This window comes from Primulina huaijiensis, chromosome 3 (genome assembly GCF_012295235.1).
Source record: "Primulina huaijiensis isolate GDHJ02 chromosome 3, ASM1229523v2, whole genome shotgun sequence".
Lineage (NCBI taxonomy): Eukaryota > Viridiplantae > Streptophyta > Magnoliopsida > Lamiales > Gesneriaceae > Primulina > Primulina huaijiensis.
The window spans coordinates 29,714,566-29,734,002 of NC_133308.1; the positions used below are offsets into that span (position 1 = coordinate 29,714,566).

The 19,437-nt window shown below is 35.4% G+C and overlaps 2 protein-coding genes and 2 pseudogenes across 2 annotated transcripts; 2 read left to right on the plus strand and 2 right to left on the minus strand.

The window, feature by feature from the left end:
• The first annotated feature begins 1,743 nt into the window (after positions 1-1,743).
• LOC140972679 (sphinganine C4-monooxygenase 1-like) lies at positions 1,744-3,165 on the plus strand (annotated as a pseudogene).
• Positions 3,166-5,280: 2,115 nt separating this feature from the next.
• Positions 5,281-6,935, plus strand: LOC140974544 (large ribosomal subunit protein eL34). The gene is made up of 4 exons (XM_073438057.1): positions 5,281-5,505; positions 5,664-5,743; positions 6,449-6,558; positions 6,654-6,935. Exons 1-4 carry the CDS (start codon positions 5,427-5,429, stop codon positions 6,745-6,747), a joined length of 363 nt encoding a protein of 120 aa, XP_073294158.1. The 5' UTR covers positions 5,281-5,426; the 3' UTR covers positions 6,748-6,935.
• A 2,264-nt stretch (positions 6,936-9,199) lies between these two features.
• LOC140974545 (uncharacterized) lies at positions 9,200-13,179 on the minus strand. The gene is made up of 8 exons (XM_073438058.1): positions 12,986-13,179; positions 12,268-12,602; positions 11,779-11,850; positions 11,333-11,397; positions 11,017-11,170; positions 10,482-10,580; positions 10,279-10,368; positions 9,200-9,691 (listed from the first exon to the last, which is right to left on the minus strand). The coding sequence occupies exons 2-8, from the start codon at positions 12,550-12,552 to the stop codon at positions 9,548-9,550; spliced, it is 909 nt and encodes a 302-aa protein (XP_073294159.1). The 5' UTR covers positions 12,553-12,602; positions 12,986-13,179; the 3' UTR covers positions 9,200-9,547.
• Positions 13,180-13,809: 630 nt separating this feature from the next.
• On the minus strand, positions 13,810-17,859 carry LOC140972680 (probable apyrase 6; annotated as a pseudogene).
• Positions 17,860-19,437: the final 1,578 nt, after the last annotated feature.

A 19,437-nucleotide genomic window follows, 5' to 3' on the forward strand; every position in this document is an offset into this window, starting at 1 on the left:
GTGTTGAAAAATTATTTAAAAATGTGTTAAATATTTGTGTTGAAAATGTGAATGTTGAATGTTGAAAATTAGGTAAAATTAGGTGTTGAATATTGAAAATTAGTGTGTGATGATGTAGGTAATGATGTATTTTATTTTTGGATTATTTGTAAAAATTTTCTATAAATAGATCTCTCATTTGTGAAGAAAATCACAATTGAGTTGAGAGAAAAATATTATAAAGTGTGTAGTGTGATAATTTTGAGAGTTTGAGATTTTTACTTTTTTACCGTAAATTTTTACTTTTTCACAACAATTATTATTATTATTACAGTTGTATAATTCGCGAGATTGAACAAGAAGGGTATGTCAATTATTATTATTATCACCATTAATAGTGAGAATTGCCTCTACATTGGTACGATGTATAAACTAATCGAGCTAATTCACCGGTTTTTTTAGTTAATTCGAAAAATATTTTATTTGTATTTCTTGTTTATCGAATTTGAGTTAAAATCGAACATGTTCGAACTTAATTTCAAGCCGAACTCGAGCCCAAATTATTTTATTCGATAGTTCGCATTCGAACATGTTCGAACTTAATTTCAAGCCGAACTCGAGCCCAAATTATTTTATTCGATAGTTCGCATTCGAACATGTTCGAACTTAATTTCAAGCCGAACTCGAGCCCAAATTATTTTGTTCAATATTTCACAAGACGCTCGCAAAATTTAATATTTTATTAATATAATATAATTATATATTAAATAAATATATTTCGAGTAATTCGAGTACTTATTTTCGAACAATGATTCGAATAATTTCAAGTCGAATCGAACTCGAGCTTTAATTCGAATCGAATTCGATACCAAAATTTTAAATTTTCGAACTTCGAATCAAACTCAAGCTCTTCGAATAAAACTAATTCGAATCGAATTTGAAACTTCAAATTTCATTTTATTTGACTCAATTCCATTCATTTACGCCCCTAATCTTGGCCACCATATTTAAATATTATTTGGTATTTTTTATATGAAATTTAGGTATTTTCCTCCGGGGGGGAAAAGTGTTTCTTTAGGGAGGAATTACGAATTCGAGATGCATTTTGTGTTTATAAAAAAAAGTGGTACTTCTGGAGGGGGAGGACTATTTTGTGTTGCATATGGAGCAGAGATGCATTCACAGTTCTAATAATAATCATTGTTATCCTTTCCTTGCTTCTGAATTTGTCGTTTCTTGTTCATAACTAACTGGTTTTCAGTCGGTATTTTTCGTCGGTGAAAAGTATGGAGGATGTTTTTGGTCAAAGGGACTTCTCGTTTCAAAATATTTTCCTAACCGTGTTCCTTGTTATGTGTTTTAGGTGGATTATTGTCCTGTGCAAGGGCATCGATAAGAAAGATGCTATCCTTATGATATTCTTCAATTCGTTGAATTTTCGAAGTGTATCTCTGTTGTTTTATGACCCCTACTGATTTTTATAATAGTTCTTCCATCTTTTTTGGATTGTCTCTGTGGCTTGCAGCATCTGAAGCGATTTAATCATCCTCGTGTTCCTTCTAGTGAGTGACGTCTGCCTTATTTGGTACCAATGCAAAAACTAACCTTGTCTTCTTAAGTGTCACAGTGATCAATTTTTTATAAGTGGACAATTTAGATCATGGAAGTTAAAGTTTCTAGAAATTATCTATCTGCCAAAACTGTTTTTACACACCCCTAAATATATTCCCATCTGGCTTTTCCTACCCGAGTGTGGAACCTGATATGGAAAAGTTTCCAAATGGAGAAAGACTAGCTGATATGGAATTTTTTCCAAATGTTTTCTTCTTTTGTGATGCATGCACCGAATCTGAAACCTGAGAGAGAAAGTATGGATTGCTTGAATAGGAACATTATTGGTTAGCGACCTTTTTTTACTTTATTATTCATTATCAGGCCGGCCTTAAAGCCTCTCTACTTTACTCTTTGTTAGTTCTCGGGGTGGCGGATATGAAGGCATTTTCAATTCCCTGTCAGTTGCTTTGTCTTTAGAACAAGTATTACAAATTCGGAGACATGAGTCAGCCTAATACTCAGTACTTTTATGGCATTTTTTCCACTTAACTTTTTCTCTGCCATGTGCAGAGGTCCTTTTGGGTGGGTCATGGATCCTCCATGTGTAATCATTTGCGGATATATATGTCATCAAGGGGGCACCTGCAGTAAATGTTATATCACGAGTGGCTAAATTATGGCCTAATGAATATGAAAAAAAATTAGTAAATTTCATGTATTTACGGCAGCAGACTTTCTCAATTAATTAATTTCAATATGTGAATATTTTTAATTAAAATCGCAATAATAATAATGTCATATATTACATCCCTACTCAATAAATGTCGGATCCCTGCCTGTTTTATAGGTGCTCTCTTGATTTGTGAATAAACTAATATTCATCATGTAGGTTACTGGAAGCGACAACTTCGCACAACCTCAACCGGCTTCCCTCATTGTTCTTGCTCGACAGTTTTTTGTGGCAATGGTGGTATTAGATACATGGCAATATTTCATGCACCATAAATGCACCACAACAAGTTCGTATACCGACACATCCACTCTCAGCATCACCGGCTTGTTGTCCCATACGCCTTTGGAGCTCTATACAACCACCCCTTGGAGGGTCTTATTCTAGATGCGGTTGGTGGAGCTTTATCTTTCCTTGTCTCACGTATGTCGCCTTGAACTTCTATCTTCTTCTTCTCCCTCAAAACCATTGATATGATGATCACTGTGGGCTATGGCTGCCAGGAAATCTTTTCCACCTTTTCTTCAGAAACAATTCGGCTTATCACGATATTCATCACCAACTATATGGAGACAAGTATAACTTTTCACAGTCCTTTTTCATGTCATGGGATCGGATTCTTGGTGCTTATATACCTTATTCTATTGAGAAGAGAGCTGCTAGGGCCTTGGAGGCACGGTCTTGTAAAAAGTGCAAGGAATTAAAACTAACTGAGACAAGGAATTGCTACAATTACTGGTGTGTATCATTATAGTTTTTGTGTTATTTTTTCCTTGGTTGATGGTTTAGTGTTTTATGGATTATGATTTTATGTTGTATTATAGTTAGCTGTTTTCCCGTGGAACTATTTGTTGGGCTGATGAAACTGTTGGCTTTTATTGGATAGAAAACTGGCATTTGTTTATATTTCAAGATTCAAAGTGGGTGATAATTTTTTTGTAATTTTCGGAATAATTGAAGTAATTGTAGTCTGAAAATATATCGAATCAGCCATCGAGTAGATGTTTAATCGACCTCATACGTGATTACAAGGTTAAGATGGCGCATTAGACCCTTGTCACTTGTAGTATTTTGTAGTATTCTTCTCTCAATTGAATTTCCCCCCAAAAAATTCCCCCTGATTTGAGGTTCATGTTTTCATTTTCATCAAGTAATTATTAAATAGTCTTCAACTTTTCTTGTCGACACAAAATACATCAGTGAATTTTAGCTCAAGATTATGTGCAACTGCCGGTTGTGGAATTGAAGTAGCCAATCTACCATCTTTTAGGAAATCAGTCCTTCAATCTCCCAAAAACCATGAACCCAAAATCTGAAAAGGGAAATTGTTTGATAAAATTGATATGCATTTTTCTTTAGATATTCAATGGATTAAGATGAGAGACACATTGTTTGCTACAGCCTAGATTTAGTTTCCTTAACTATTTAGTCTCCTATTTTATTCTCTAGGATAATATTTTATTTACTAGTTAGTTTCCTTTAGTATTTTATTTCCTATCTAAATTAGGTTTTGTTTCCTAATCAAATTAGATAGTATTTTACGGATAGTATTTTACAGTATTCTATATAGTTGGTTTAGGGTATAATTTTTCTTTTGCTTCTTTTAGTATTATTTGAATCAACAAACTCAATCTACTTATTTCGTATCTTCTTGCTTCAATCCTCGCGCACCACGATCTAGTCTTGCTTCTTTTTCTGGTTCATGAAATCTTGAACAACGCTATGGATTCATACTTCCGTGAATGTCATCGAGAAGTTCATTTCGTTTCAACCCCAACTGTAAGCATAGAAACGTCAGTCCCGCCTCGTTTGCCTGATCAGTTTCAGGCGACCTTTAACTTTACTTGTCAACATAAGTACCGAAATTGGATTTTACATCAAGATTCTACGGAGTTAGAGTTTCTGGATGGGCTTGAGGCGCCTTTGGTTACCAAATCAATCCGATACAATCCAGAGAAAACCACCCACTCCAAAATTTTAATGCACAGAAGAGTTTTCAGAGGGCTTAAAGATTTTTCACTGCAGTCGTCCGAGTGCTTCGAGTTGGCCAAAGTTATATCAGACAATGCATGGGACACTATTGTCGATAACATGCCACAAAGCGGCAACGATGTGAAAATTGATTTCAGTTTTGCTGTAGTCCATAAGCACATATTTGATGAAAATCTAGCCATCGATCTGGTGAGTCAACAATCCATGCAAGAAGTACTCGAGCCTGCGACGGTTCCGGCTACAGATGCATCGATCAAATCTTTGACGAGCAAGGTGATTGATTCTTTGGATGAGAATCAAGGAAGTTGCAGGGTTTGTTTGGAAGATTTCGAAGCTGGTTGCGAAGAAGCAGCCATGCCATGCTCTCATATTTTCCATAAGGATTGCATCGAGAAATGGCTTAAAGTGAGCCACTATTGTCCTATTTGCCGCTACGAGATGCCCACAAATTGATAAATAAGGAATTTATATATCACATGCATGCACTTCATATATGTATAACATGATCAATAAAAATAATATGGAAATTTTTTTTTAAAAGTTTTTCGATTGGAAGGGATGGATATTGCGATCTGCAGCATAGAAATTAAGTTTAGGTTGTTACGAACAAATTAAAGAATGAGCTAGCTAGCTAGGTAGGTAGGTAGGTAAAATATGTGATATGCTTAAAAAGTTGATTTTGTACGAGATTTGTTGATGAATACTACTATTGTTTGAGTAAATAATTTAAAAACTAGTTAGTCATGACCATTGACAAACTAGCCAGTTAATGTTTGTACCAATTTCAATTAGATTTTGGCTTCTCCACCATTTTCAATTCAAATGTGATTCACATGACAAATTTAGTTCTGTAAATAAATAAATAAATAATGTCAAGTGTACATTTGAATTTTAAGTGAAAATTTGAATTTTAAGTGAAAGGAGTGTAACTGTATAAATGTATATATAATGTCTCATGTAAGAACAAAACTATTAATATTAAATACCAAAAAATTAGCTCTATATATATTTTAGATGGGCCGAAAGCTATAACACTACGAGGCCCAATCTAAATCTAAGCGGTTGATTGAAAACTAGGGTTTCGTCCGCCGTATAAATAGAGCTCATATTCCACGTCTTCCTCCAGTCTTCACATTCGATAATCCGGATACCCGACCGACGGCAGTGGAAAATGGTGCAGCGGCTCACTTACAGGAAACGGCACAGTTATGCCACGAAATCCAATCAACATCGTGTTGTAAAAACCCCCGGTAACAATCCTTACTATAAACTTGTGATAAATAATTCTGTTCGAGTTTTGTATCTGCTAGATTTGAATTTCGCGTTTTGTCGTTAACAACTTTATTTTTCTAAAACACTGGCATTTGTTGTCGATTTTTTTATTCTTTTGTTATGCGTGTGAAAATAGGAGGGAAGCTAGTGTATCAGAGTACTAAGAAAAGGGCAAGTGGTCCTAAATGCCCTGTTACTGGAAAGAGAATCCAAGGGGTATTTACCTTTTCCTAATCTATTTGTCTAAATGTGCTTTAGTGATGTACTTAGTTTGATTGTGTATTGATCTGGCTTTTCAAACTTTTCTGTTGGGCGTTGTCGGAAGGTGGAACTGTATGTGAGATCATGGTGGTGCAGAAATCTTTCAGTTGCAATCCAACTTTAGTTAATTATATCTTATGACATTTCTGTTATGCCGAATGGCTTTTAAATCATTTCATTGCGATTTGCATTTTTCTTGTCGGATTGTCATTTTATTGTATTTTTTTGTCTCATGCAATTTTGAAGAATGTGGGATGCATATATTTCCCTTGTCACTAATTATTTCCTGGAAGATGTTACCCTGGTGGACAATCATTCGACTAACTAAGCGAATAGTAAAAGTTTGGGAGTTGAAGCCTGTGAGATATTTGCGATTTCAAAGAAGAAGTTAGCAAGGGGTGTTTTTGTTGAAGAACCAGTTTTACAGCAATATTGTTGTACTCTGGTGTTGAACTAGATTATCAAGTTGTGTTGAAGATTGTTTGAACAACTAAATAAATGAGGTTTACGACGTTGCAGTTGTTAATAACCTCGTAAACCAATGATATTTAAAAGGACGTGGTAATTTATTAATAATTTTATGATTACTATCTTTCCACAGCTTGATTCTTCCGACCCGTCTCTCTGACAATACTTGACATTTTGTCAATCTTATTTCAGATTCCTCACTTGAGACCTGCTGAGTACAAGAGATCTAGATTACCTAGAAATCGGAGGACGGTCAACCGTCCTTATGGTGGAGTGTTATCTGGTAGTGCTGTCAGGGAAAGGTTGGGTTATTTAGTGCATTTAAATCATGATCATGCATGTTTTCAAGTTTGCTTTTAACAATTTATAACATTGGTGTCTTGCTATGTTTGTCTAGGATCATTAGAGCTTTTTTGGTAGAAGAACAAAAGATTGTGAAGAAGGTTTTGAAGATACAAAAGGCTAAGGAAAAACTTACTGCTAAGAGCTGAAGTACAGCCCATATGCTGAGATAGTTTTGAATAGAATTAGACGAGGAACCATGGAATTGTATTGCAAAGTTTTGAATCTTGAGATTTCTATTTTCTTGCTGTCTCTTGACATGTTAAGTTTGTCAAAGTTCTATTTCACTGCCAAATTTTGATTTCTTTGATTTAGTTTTAAGCCTTTCCACCCTCTATTTTCGAGTCAGCATCTAATATCATACCCTTGCGTTGGTGTGGCTCCTTTTTGTTTAATAAATAGTTGAACTCTCGTAGCAAGTATCTTGAAAGGAACGTATGTCGATCTGATTCTTCGTTATTTGTTCTGCTGGTGAGATTTGAAATGCTTACCACGAGGATTGAGTATATAGGAGACAGTACTGCCTTGATTGTATTCGAAGGCATTTGGTCTATCTTTGAATGTGGTTTCTGACTCTGTCTTCTCCAAAGCATTATTCTCTAGTTGCAATCGTTCCCGAGTTCACCAAAGAGTCGGGGCGGAAAGGGGACAAGAATCTTTAGTTAGAATGAGATTCCAAATCAGCACTCCTTGTTAGGGTAAGATTTTGAGAATCGTTGCTCTTTGTAGAGAACATTTAGAGCAATATTTTGAGAATAGTTGCTCTTTGTAGAGAACGGTTCTATTAAAGTTCTTTCCCTTTAAAATATAAAATTTAAATTGATCCAAAATTAATGAGACATGCATACCAATTTGACGTGTAAATTAACATGTTATTTTTATAATCTGTTATTGTGTATCTTCATCTTACTGCGTGGAAAATAATTCCCAACAAGATTCTTGGGAAGAAATCTTGGCTGCATAAAATTGTAGGCAGAAGAAGAATGTAAAGAAGATGAAAGTTATTGGGAGTACTTACGACAATTCACATAAATAAGACTAAAGTAAAAATTCAAACGTCTATAACAATAAAATACACTAGATAGATGTCTGGCTTGAGGAGCTTGAAATGCCCGATAATATGTGCAACTTTCGTGATGTTTCACAGGTTCCTGTCTTTACTCCAAGTTCGGTTATGGATGGGATCCGATCCTCTTGGAACCTTCACTTTGCACGACTTGTTTGGATGGAATTTCTTCTTTTCTGATACTGGTTTCTTATATGTATTCAAGATCTTCTTGGGAACATCTGCCTCAAGTATGCGATGATTTTTTTCCTTTGAAGTTTGATCTTGTGAACCGTGTCTCAGAGCAAGATCTGTGCTTTTCAAGCAACAAACTGTATGTAAATGAACTGCTTATAATCCTATACAGATGAATATCAGAGTTGTTCTGTAAATACAAAGACACATGGTTTCTTTCAGGGGAAAAATAAGGGGCATAAGAGTTTACGATCTATTTTATTAAATGTGCTACTTCATCATTTATATATAATTCTTGAAATTTGGGGGGAATTTAAAGCATAAAGTAACGAGGGCCCTGAATCAATGCAGGAGTTTAGATTCTCTCCAATCATTAGTCTTGAGATGGGGGCAAAATTAAGGCTGGTGCAATAAGAATCTGAAATGTAAGGATGAATAAAGGTGATTAGAGCAACATCCTTGAGAAGATAAGCATCTTTTGCCATTCGCCTTCCTGCGTTCCTATAATTTCTTTTGCTTTTGTCAACTTAACAAATACCAATCATCTAAATTCGGATTCCTATTAATTGGCCATGTCATTCAATCGTATCGTGTCGGATTCCTGGTCATTGGCCATGTCATCCTACCGTTCCTATGACATTACCATCAAGAAATTCCCTCGTGTACCTGATCTGACAAAGACTACATGCACAAGGAAATTGCATGATATGTGTATCACTAATATTCAAATCCACTCGGGTGCACCCAAGTTTTCCCATTGTTATTCCACTAGCCGCTTCGGTTTGCTTACATCCGCGCTGTCATATTACATATAATTTTTGTTGAGAATAAGCCTTCCTTACTCGTTAAGAAACAAAGTTTGAGCAGCCAAAGCACAAGTTCACTAATCTTTCATAAAACAAAAATGGCTAGAGAAAAGATAATTGGGGAATGGAACATCTTCCTCAAAACCCAAACATTAGCTTTTTAACATTCGGAAATCTTACTTTAGAATGAAAACCAAGCGCTCATTCCTATGCGCCAAAAATACCAATCTTGATTTATTGTGGTGATGTGTTTCTTTTATGCCTTTTTTGCCACTCTCTTATCTCTGATGCAAGACCCGTTCAAGTGGCTCTCTTTGAGCTATTACTAATCTTGACCGCTTTCTTACTTTTTTTTTTTTTTTTTTTTTTTTTTTTTTTTTTTTTTTTTNTTGCTTTTGAGAATATTGATGATGTCTGTGTTTCGAGTCTTGTACTAAAAAGCTACAAATATCAAGCTAGGGAAATGCAAGGAATCTTTCGTTTAGTGCCACGGTCTTAAAGCAATAGTCTTTTACAACTTTCAGCAAAACATGTGCCCCACCGAATAATCGTGAATAAGCCCACAAAATAAGTAAGAACCATTAATTTTCCAGAATGGGGTAGTGCAGTAGTGCAAATGTCTTCAGTAAATTGCGAACCGACTGCCGACTGGTAATAATTATAAAAAGATACAGAAAATTCATCAAACACATACACAGTTTAGATACATTTTATATATGTTTTGACCGAAGAGAACCCTGATGCTCTAAACCAGTTCACCAAGTTTTGACCTCATCTGAGAACTGATTCATATACACACAGGAGGATTGTATCTCGGACTAAAAGAAAATGGACGAAAAGGAGAACTTGATACACTAATGGGCCTTTTCCAGCCTATTCTGAAGAGTCGGTTGGTGATGTCTGTTAACTTTCGTTTCTTTGAGAATATTCTGGTTGGGGAATGGCCTGTGAAGTGACTGGTGGTGTAGCTGAGTTTACCAAAAGACCCTGTCTTTGAGCTGATTGAACCACGATTGCAAATTGTGTAGCTGCCAATGCTGCCGCTTCCTGCGCAACAAAATCACAGGTGCAACGAAAGATTAACATAACTTTACATTAATCTCAAGGAAAATTGTCATTTTAAGTTCTTGACTGGGGTGGTGTAATATCTTTAGTTTGTGTCAAGTCATGCATTTATTTACTATTCCTCCACAAGAATAAATTTTTAAGTCCTTTCCACATAGATGCTTCAAATTTTACAGCAAAGTTTCTCAATTATTAGATTTCTGACTGAAAAATTAAAATTGCCCCGTCAAAAGCTAAAATTTAAATTCTGCTTAGAAATTACAAAGACTTCAAACAATGCTGTTTAATTTATTAGCAATGCTTATGATAAACTTCAATATGAAATTATAAGTGATTATCATTTTAGCCCATTAAAAGTATTAGGATATTTGATTTTAATTTGCAAATATATCCCTAAATAAAAATTAGAAATACATGTGAAAAGGACACAATAAAATTGACAATCGCATAAATGATTAAAACATCACATCTCCAGAGTTATGAGACTAAAATCAACATTTTTCCTTGTTTAAGCTACAATGGGCTGAGTTTTTCTGTGATGATTGTCACTGCCATTAAAATATGTTCACCTGTCTTTGTCGTCGTCGCTGCAAAATACTGATGGCCCAGATCATAATGTAGCACGGCAAAAGAAAGCCAACGGCTCGAAGTAAGAACAACTGCATTCATAGAATAGCCAGCAAAATGATCCGGAAATCTGAGCAACACTTTTTCATATTTTCCTTTAAAAAGTAACCTAAAATTAAATCATGAAAAGTTAAAATCCACTTACGGAGAAGAAAGTTGATGCATCTTGTTGATCTCCATCTGCGTCTGCATCTCCATCATCAGAGATGGACAAAGCGTGGCGCAGTAACAGAAGAGACATTAACTGCCAATTCAAATAGCATTATTTTACTTCAAGCTGCAGTTGCAACATGAGAGAAATGTCTATTTACCAAATCTTCGACCTCTGTCTCTTAATTTATTTCCCATCAGTGTAGCTTAAGCTACCATAATATTCACATCGAGATTCGAGTTTTAATACTAGGAAAGGGCTCATCCACCCACTGGCAGCAGGGTCTAATATACTTAACAGCCGAAACCTCGAAGCATCGCTTCCATGGAGAAAGACACAGTCACGCTAGCAGTCTTTTAAATTAAAATATAAATGTTTTCTATCTTCAAATTCCCAGGGCAATGAAGACATCTTTAACCGACAAGTAACCAAACTTTACACGGACTTTGACATTTTTCTTTCCGAAACTTTCAATGCAATACACTGAAAATGAAAATGCCAGAAAGAAATTGTAGTAATAAATGCTTACGATTAGAGCAGCTGAACGGCAAAAGGCAGCACCACTACTGTTTGTACCATTGTAATCATCATAGTCAGATTCCATTAATTGACGTTCAGCCTCCGCAAGTGCCAGAAGACGAGGATCATGCATATCCAGAGGCGTGCCAGAAAGCCATACTCCCCTACAAGTTTAACATTATAAAAAACAAGAAACTCAATGCGACTGTCACAGATAAAAATGAAATAATTCCATAAGATGTTGAACGTTAGGCTATTTAATTTTTTTCTATATTAATAAATAGTTACTGAAATTGGAATTCCAACATGCAAAAATCGAAACATACCCGATATCAATGGTTGTTTCGTCAGAAGGAGGCCTTGGAGGAGCTGTATAACCAGGCTGGTATGTCTGTATATCAAGTGACGACTGCATCATCATATTATAAAATATAACAGTACAAAGAGGATAAAAAAACTAGCCAACACCCAATAACATCCTAATCTGATCACTTGTACATGACCTACAAAAGAACTGCCACCTACTATCTGAGATTGCTATAGGCACAACAACTCCATGTTATGGTAGGTTTTATATAATGGTTTATAAAATGACATTAAAGGGGTAAATGCAGATGGTGGCTAAGTATTATTGGAAGATATAATCAAGACATTTGTAAGCATATGAACCATGAGAAGAGATGATAGACCTAGAAACCAGATGCAAGGGAATGAAGGATCTATTTACATAATCTCTCTCCACATATGAAAATCTCAATTTTCATTTACATACCTGGTGGCAGATCTCACAAGTAATGTCTCCCTTTTCGTTGCACCAGTGTTGAACACATTTTCTGTGAGCATACTGTAAAACAATGGTATTCGGTAAATTATTTAACCCATGTTGTTCCCAAGTAAAATAGATTGAAAAAAGATGCTATTGCACATGTAAGGTACGACCAAACAGATAAACCTAAATGGCCCCAAATTATGAGAGATAAAATACTGAATGAAGGGGACAGAATGGACGGGGACGAACACGTTTTAATATATAATTGGAAGAATAAGAACATCAGCTAATTTTTTCCATTTGTACACGTGTATTTCCTCTTTCGAAATCCAAAATATAGCTAAGCCAAAAATTAAGCCTTCACACCATAACTCTTCAAGGAAACACCGCCACAGATCAATCATATACACACACAAATCATCTCCCAAAATAGCAATACAAATTATACCAATCAATCGAAACCAATAAAAATTATAACATAGAACCTTTTACCTTAAGACTCCCATTACAAGCACAAGGACTCTCCAGATTGCTGAGAGAATCTTCCTCCTGACAAATGCGGCACTCCCCAACTCCTATAAGAGGCGCCTCCTCATCCGCCTCATTGTCCAACACCACCACCACCTTATCGGCTTCCACAGCTTTTGATGACGAGGACCCAATTTTGGGACTTTTCCCAGTGGGCCCACATTCCACAGCCTGCTGCATGAACTGGCCAGGCTCGACTGCCGCTGGCTTTGAGATCTGGTCAACGTTTACCACCACATGCTCCCCCATTTACACTTTTCTGATACTTTTAACAGAAGCAGAAATTGCTACAATAATTCCTATACAACAATCACGAAAAAAAAATCCTTCAATGTTACAATCTAAGAAATGCCTAATTCTAGTTCATGAACAAAAGTTAAAATCTTTTGACTTGTACAAGTAACAAATCCCGAGAAATACGTTTGTTCAAATATTAAAAAGAAACTCATTCACGAAACACTCAGAATCGCAAGGTTTTTGCATCAATTCAACCCAAAAAATCAAACCTTTACAACCTAAACTATGATATTCGTGGGTATTGCAAGAAAAGGGTAAAATCAACCGACCACGCTGAAATAAGCAGCGGGATCAGAGAATTTCTCAGCTGAAGAAAAGGCAAAACCTAACCAGACTTGCGTAACAAATAGAAGACCAAGAGAAACATGGAAAACCAAAAAAGTACCTGAATAATAGAGAACTGGATAAATCGAAAAGGGATAGAAAACAGCAAAATTGTCGCCCAAATGTGTAGGTCAATCGAGTGCCCAATTCGCAACGTATTATAGAGCCATCACGCGTTTTGATTCGAAGCTGGTATTGACTTGTTCCCAATATTTACTCTATCTATCTCGATTCTCGAAGGAGGGTTCCAATCTCTAAATAAAAATTTTAACACACAAAATACTAATTTCAAATAATAATGCTTTCATTGATGTAATTCATCATTAAGCGATTTGATATATTGATAATATAGATTAAATTGAGATTTTTAAAAAGTTGAAAATTTTTGAGGAAACAACGACGGACATAGGGATATATACTTTTTGATTATATTTATTACTTTAATTTAAAATATATGTACATACATACATACATACATACATACATACATACATACATATAAGATGATGGGTGTACCTAAACTTATCGGGCAGTTTAGGTGTTTAGGTTTTACTTAATCTTGATTTTAGTTTTTTTTTTTATTTTGATAAAAAGATTGAAGTATTTTAGAAACTATAATTAGTTTATACAGAAAAAAAAATTAAATAATATTTCATAAAAAAAGCTATTATTATTTGAAACTTTCTTCTCATAGGGGATTCGAGTCTTTAAATTTAGCTGACGACCAATAAATTTCAACAAGCATACAAAAACAACCCTAAGAAGAATACATACACAGTGCATTAAGATCACAGATTGTCTTTCCTAACAGTATCCAGGGAACAGAGGAAAGCTCCCTTCAATCATATATTCTATTATATAAACACGGGAGTCCTAAACTCTATGGACAGAAAACTGTACCATACCTATGTTTTCCACTAAAATACAAGAAGAGCTAACCAGCTCCGGCCGACGCACCATCACATCATCTCCAACTCTAAATTGATGCGTCGATATCATGAGGAAGTGTGTCAAGAAACTCAGCAGCTCCCTCTTGCGAGCAAACCCTGAGAAGCTATGAATATCTACCCACTCGGGTGATTATATACTTTCCTTTCTCTAGATCGTAGATAGTTTTCAGCTGGGGCTTTCTCAGTTTCGAAATGATCCATGTCATAAACATCAACACAAGGAAAATACCAAATAGAAGTATCAGTGCTGAGGAGCCACCTCCTATTATGCTTGCAATCCAATTTGAACTTTGCATGTCCAATTTAGACGAGTTTTGTAGGATGAAAGCACCTAATGCCCAGTCAAGCGGAATGTTCTCAACTTTATTAGCATATGCAATCCTGCTCGAATCATGAGAATGATAAGATGCACGCTGGTAATGACGAAGAACGAACTTTACTTTGATAAATACAAAAAACCGAGATGATTTTAGTTGTATAGTAAAACACATAACTGCTTTCATTTACGTTCAAAAATCACTTTTAGAAAGCCCTACACAATAAAGTACTTTTTTAAGCGTAGTTTTTTCTATCCAAACTTAACCCTTGATGCGATGATTAGTAGCTTAAGTTCAGAAAACAAGATTAAAAATCCATACGCTTCGCTACAGATTAAGTAATACCTCGCATCATGTAGAGAAATCCCAAGATTATCATGTAGCCGGGCGACAATATATGCTGAAGAGAAGCGATAACGAAGCAATTCTTCTTCCTCAAGAGACGGGTACTTTCGTTTCAATTTAGACCAATTCTCACCACAATATTCTTGCCCAGAAACCATTAGATCCGAAAGAAAGGCTCTCTCTCGCAACCCGAAGAACTGAAAGTGGAAAGACAGCAGATGAGAATGGAACGTTCAGAAGAGATTTGCCAAACAAAAGAAATTGAAAAAGGAGGAATGCCACACAGAAATTCAATAGAAAATTCTTAGCAAGAAAAAGGCCAATTCGAACCTTAAAAGTGTGAGAAATTTTCTGTGGCTAAAAATTTTCCTTGGAGCTTGGATATAACTTTCGACCCTATAAAAACAGCATAGATGACTGGATATTATAGACACAATAACAAAATATAAAACTAATATCGAAATGACGCTGAAAAATTTGCATAAAATACCTCGGCCTTTCTGCAAAAGCTCTAAAGAGGCAGATCTGCACGCTGAGAAATTGGCATTCGGAAGCAAAGTTGATAGGTATCTATTTTTTTCAATCACATAAGCAGGAGAGAGCTTCCAGGCTTCCTCATCATGTGCATATCCTCGGGGAGTACAAGGGCAAGGGTCCACTGGTTTTCCTGTCTGAAGGAATTCAGTTGCCGCATTAATAAAATCTCGTATTATGCAAATTTGGAAAACCAAGTTATTTTAGTTCCTAAAGTCTCTAGTCAACCAGCACATGTTTTTCGCAACTCAGTAATGAGAGTGATAAGGTATGTACTTGTCAAGGAGCAATCCGGAAAACAGCAAATTTTGGAAGCCAAAAAAGTGATTGCTGCAATATAAAACCTTCACCGAAGTAAACCATTCCAGTGCCACTAGTTACAGATAAATGAATATGCACGGTTGTCACTTTTTTAAGTTATCTAAGAAGTATCCTTTGTTCACAACCAGTCCATCCACATTTTCACCTAAGATACCAGGACTAGAAAACCAAGGCAAAACTGAGTTGAATAAAGTAGGTTAATGAGCTTTTTGAGTCAACTCAAATACTATAAAATTTGTATTCAAATTATCAACTAGAGCAAGGATCAAACATGTTCTAATATATTTTTGAGCCAAATTAGAACCTAAATAATTTACTTGAATAGAGCTCGGTAATCAAATTCAATTCTAAGTCGAGCCCAACTTGAGGGAAAAGAAGTTCATTTAAAAGATTCAGGCCAGATAAAAAATATTCAAGCAAGAGCAAGAAAAAATTAGCATTGTTTTCCACAATTCAATTCGTTTGCACCCTTAATTTGAAACGGTGCTTATGTAAATGTAATTATCAGAAATTACGTTAGAATAAAAATTATAACCGATAAATTTTAAAATTCGACCAAGAAATAAAGTGTGTTCAGCCTGACATACGCATTCCTTGGCCACCGGCAACAAGCAATTCTTTCAACAATTCTAACGCAACATTCTGCAAAAAGATGTGCAGTTTTTAAAACGAAATATTTAAGAGAGCATACAAGTTAGTAAATAAAAACCTAATACACAAACATTAAGGGCCTCTGTAATTACAAAAAAATGCACAAGATACATACATCACCATGACCCCAAAGCAAGCATTGCATTACCACATACAGCAAATTCATAATTCCTCAAAATAAAAGGAAAAGCAAACACAGAATGAAAGTTGAAACACTACCTGACCAAACTGAAGAAAGCTTTGTGGCGAACGCAAGCTGAAATTGTCACCAAAAATATATATATTTATAACAAAATATAAGAAAAACTGTGTGACAGAATAGAAAAAAATTTAAATCTGCTAACGTTAGATCAATGGCTCGAGAATCTCAAGAATCACAATCCCAAGAGTTCCAAGAGCGTAGTTAGCAACAACCCAAGCATACAAGCCTTCATCGGAGCGTAAAAATTTTGATGAATAAAATTTTTAAATGATAAAAGATAAGCAAGTTACATTTTAGAAGCATAAAAGGTATAACAAGTTTGACAGATTGATTGAAATACACACATTCAAGGAATCAGTTCGGTTCAAATTGACAATTATAATTACAGATAAAGATTGTTATTAGCACAAGCTTCCCTTACCAAGGGGCTCAAAAATCAAAATTTTACAAGCTAAACATCCCACTAAGATCTCAATATTGCATCAAAAAAACCAAAATTGAGACAGACCTATATACTTAATCGATAGTCTATGTCCAATAATGAAATCTAGCATCCCCCAACGGCAGATTCTATATAGATTGTACCTCATGAAATTCGATAATTCGCAAGTAGACTCTTCCAAAATACCAAACATGCCACAATATGTTAAACATTACAGTGAGTACTTTGAAATTAAGAGATAGCAAAGTATCGAACAAAACAAATAAAAATCAATGACAAACATATGAGCACATCATGATATACAAACCTGAAATAACAGTGGCCCCGTCATCCTTAAACCGAAAGCCTGACTCCCTCAGAACACTCCTACACAAATTCAAGATTCTCTCCTGATCCTCATTCTTCAACAGAATATCAACCTCCGTCCACTGCTCCTTAGGCACATGCCTCTTCGCAAATTCAACCAGCTCTACCACCGCTGCTCCAGCTCCCTCTGGCTCCTCCACATAAACCGACAACCCAGGATTAACCTCATTGAAACCAATCGCTTCTCCGAAAAATCGAGAACCATTTTAACTTTCCTAACCTCGTACTTGAACGCATGAATCCTCGTCCCCGTGCTCCCTCCATCAATCACCACCCCGTATCTCTCCGCTTTTTTATTCTTTCTCCCAAAAAACAAAATGTAGCAACTTAAAACTACAAAGATCGAAGAGTACAACACAAATCTTTGATCTGGGATTTGTGTACTTGATATTGGGGCTTCGGAAACCGGGTCTGTTCGGACGGATTCTGAGTTTGATCGGATCCATTTCTTTGTCGTTCTCCAAACTAGGGTTTACAGTGCGAGCATTCGGACGGTGCATCAAAATTAGAACTTTGACGAAACATATGATTAACACTTACCATCAACAACAATAACACCACCAACAATTTCAAAAACAAAACTTCTTTATTGTGTGAGATCTAGAGGGCTCTTGATAACAAATAAGCCCTCTCTTTCTCCGACGTATGGGTGCCTTTCTTTCCTTTTTTCTCCCCTAGCTGTTTCCGTTTCTTTTTCCCTTTCTTTGTGATGTTTTTTATTTTGTGTGGCAACGATGATCGTAGAATTATGTTTAGGATGTTTCTCAGTAACCTGTCTGAATCGGGTCATTTATTTTTGTTCCGGCAATGTTTCATCATGGGTTATATACCAGTTTCTTACTGTGTTTTCTTTTTTGTTTAAATGCTGCATTTTTAATCTTGGATCTGTTGTGAAAAGTAAAAATTTACGGTAAAAAAGTAAAAATCTCAAACTCTCAAAATTATCACACTACACACTTTATAATATTTTTCTCTCAACTCAATTGTGATTTTCTTCACAAATGAGAGATCTATTTATAGAAAATTTTTACAAATAATCCAAAAATAAAATACATCATTACCTACATCATCACACACTAATTTTCAATATTCAACACCTAATTTTACCTAATTTTCAACATTCAACATTCACATTTTCAACACAAATATTTAACACATTTTTAAATAATTTTTCAACACTCCCCCTTGTGATGATGATCATAATGATTGTATACATTACGTGTTTTTATACTGCCTCGTTAAAAACCTTACTAGGAAAAACCCATTGGGATAAAAACCATAGTAAGGGAAAAAGAGTGCAGTCACGTAAACTCCCCCTCATGTTGACACGAACAATTCTTCACAAATTTCGTAGATTGCGCATCCCAATATTATATATGTGCTTTCTGAATATTGTCGTAGGAAGTGCCTTTGTGAAGAGATCTGATGAGTTTTCACTTGATTGAATGTGACGAACATCAATACATTTATTCTTCTCAAGCTCCTTGGTGAATGCGAAGAACTTAGGAGGAATATGTTTAGTTCTGTCGCTTTTTATGTATCCTTCTTTCATTTGAGCAACACATGCAGCATTATCTTCATATAGTATCACAGGCTTCTCGTCGAATGATAATCCGCATGAGATTTGGATATGTTGAGTCATTGATTTTAACCACACACATTCACGGCTTGCTTCATGTAGTGCAATAATCTCGGCATGATTTGATGAAGTTGTTACAAGTGTTTGTTTCTGTGAACGCCAAGAAATTGCAGTGCCTCCACGAGTAAATACATATCCAGTTTGAGAACGTGCTTTGTGTGGATCAGATAAGTATCCAGCATCGGCATAACCAATTATACTTGGATTAGCATCTTTTGAATACAAAAGTCCCAAGTCTGTCGTTCCTCGTAGATAACGGAATATATGTTTAATTCCGTTCCAATGTCTCTTTGTTGGATATGTGCTAAATCTTGCCAATAAATTTACGGCAAAAGATATATCAGGCCTTGTACAATTTGTAAGATACATAAGGGCACCGATAGCACTTAGATATGGTACTTCTGGACCAAGAATATCTTCATCATCTTCACATGGACGGAATGGATCCTTTTCTATGTTTAATGATCTAACAACCATTGGAGTACTTAAAGGATTTGATTTGTCCATATTAAAACGTTTAAGGATCTTTTCTGTATAATTTGTCTGGTGAACAAATATTCCACATTCTTTTTGTTCAATTTGTAAACCCAGACAATACTTGGTTTTTCCAAGATCCTTCATTTCAAATTCTTCTTTCAAGTATGACACAACTTCTTGAATTTCCTTATTTGTTCCAATGATGTTTAAATCATCAACATATACAGCAATAATTACGCATCCGGATGTTGTTTTCTTAATGAAAACAC

What these genes read in the sequence shown, in the direction of transcription:
- LOC140974544 (XM_073438057.1), top strand. Translation starts at nt 5,427, where the DNA reads ATGGTGCAGCGGCTCACTTACAGGAAACGGCACAGTTATGCCACGAAA. An exon ending in TCGTGTTGTAAAAACCCCCG is followed by an intron (nt 5,506 to 5,663) that starts GTAACAATCCTT and finishes GTGTGAAAATAG; the next exon opens with GAGGGAAGCTAGTGTATCAG. An exon ending in GGTAGTGCTGTCAGGGAAAG is followed by an intron (nt 6,559 to 6,653) that starts GTTGGGTTATTT and finishes ATGTTTGTCTAG; the next exon opens with GATCATTAGAGCTTTTTTGG.
- LOC140974545 (XM_073438058.1), bottom strand. Translation starts at nt 12,552, where the DNA reads ATGGGGGAGCATGTGGTGGTAAACGTTGACCAGATCTCAAAGCCAGCG. An exon ending in CTTGTAATGGGAGTCTTAAG is followed by an intron (nt 11,851 to 12,267) that starts GTAAAAGGTTCT and finishes ATTGTTTTACAG; the next exon opens with TATGCTCACAGAAAATGTGT. An exon ending in ATGCATCAACTTTCTTCTCC is followed by an intron (nt 10,369 to 10,481) that starts GTAAGTGGATTT and finishes CTATGAATGCAG; the next exon opens with TTGTTCTTACTTCGAGCCGT.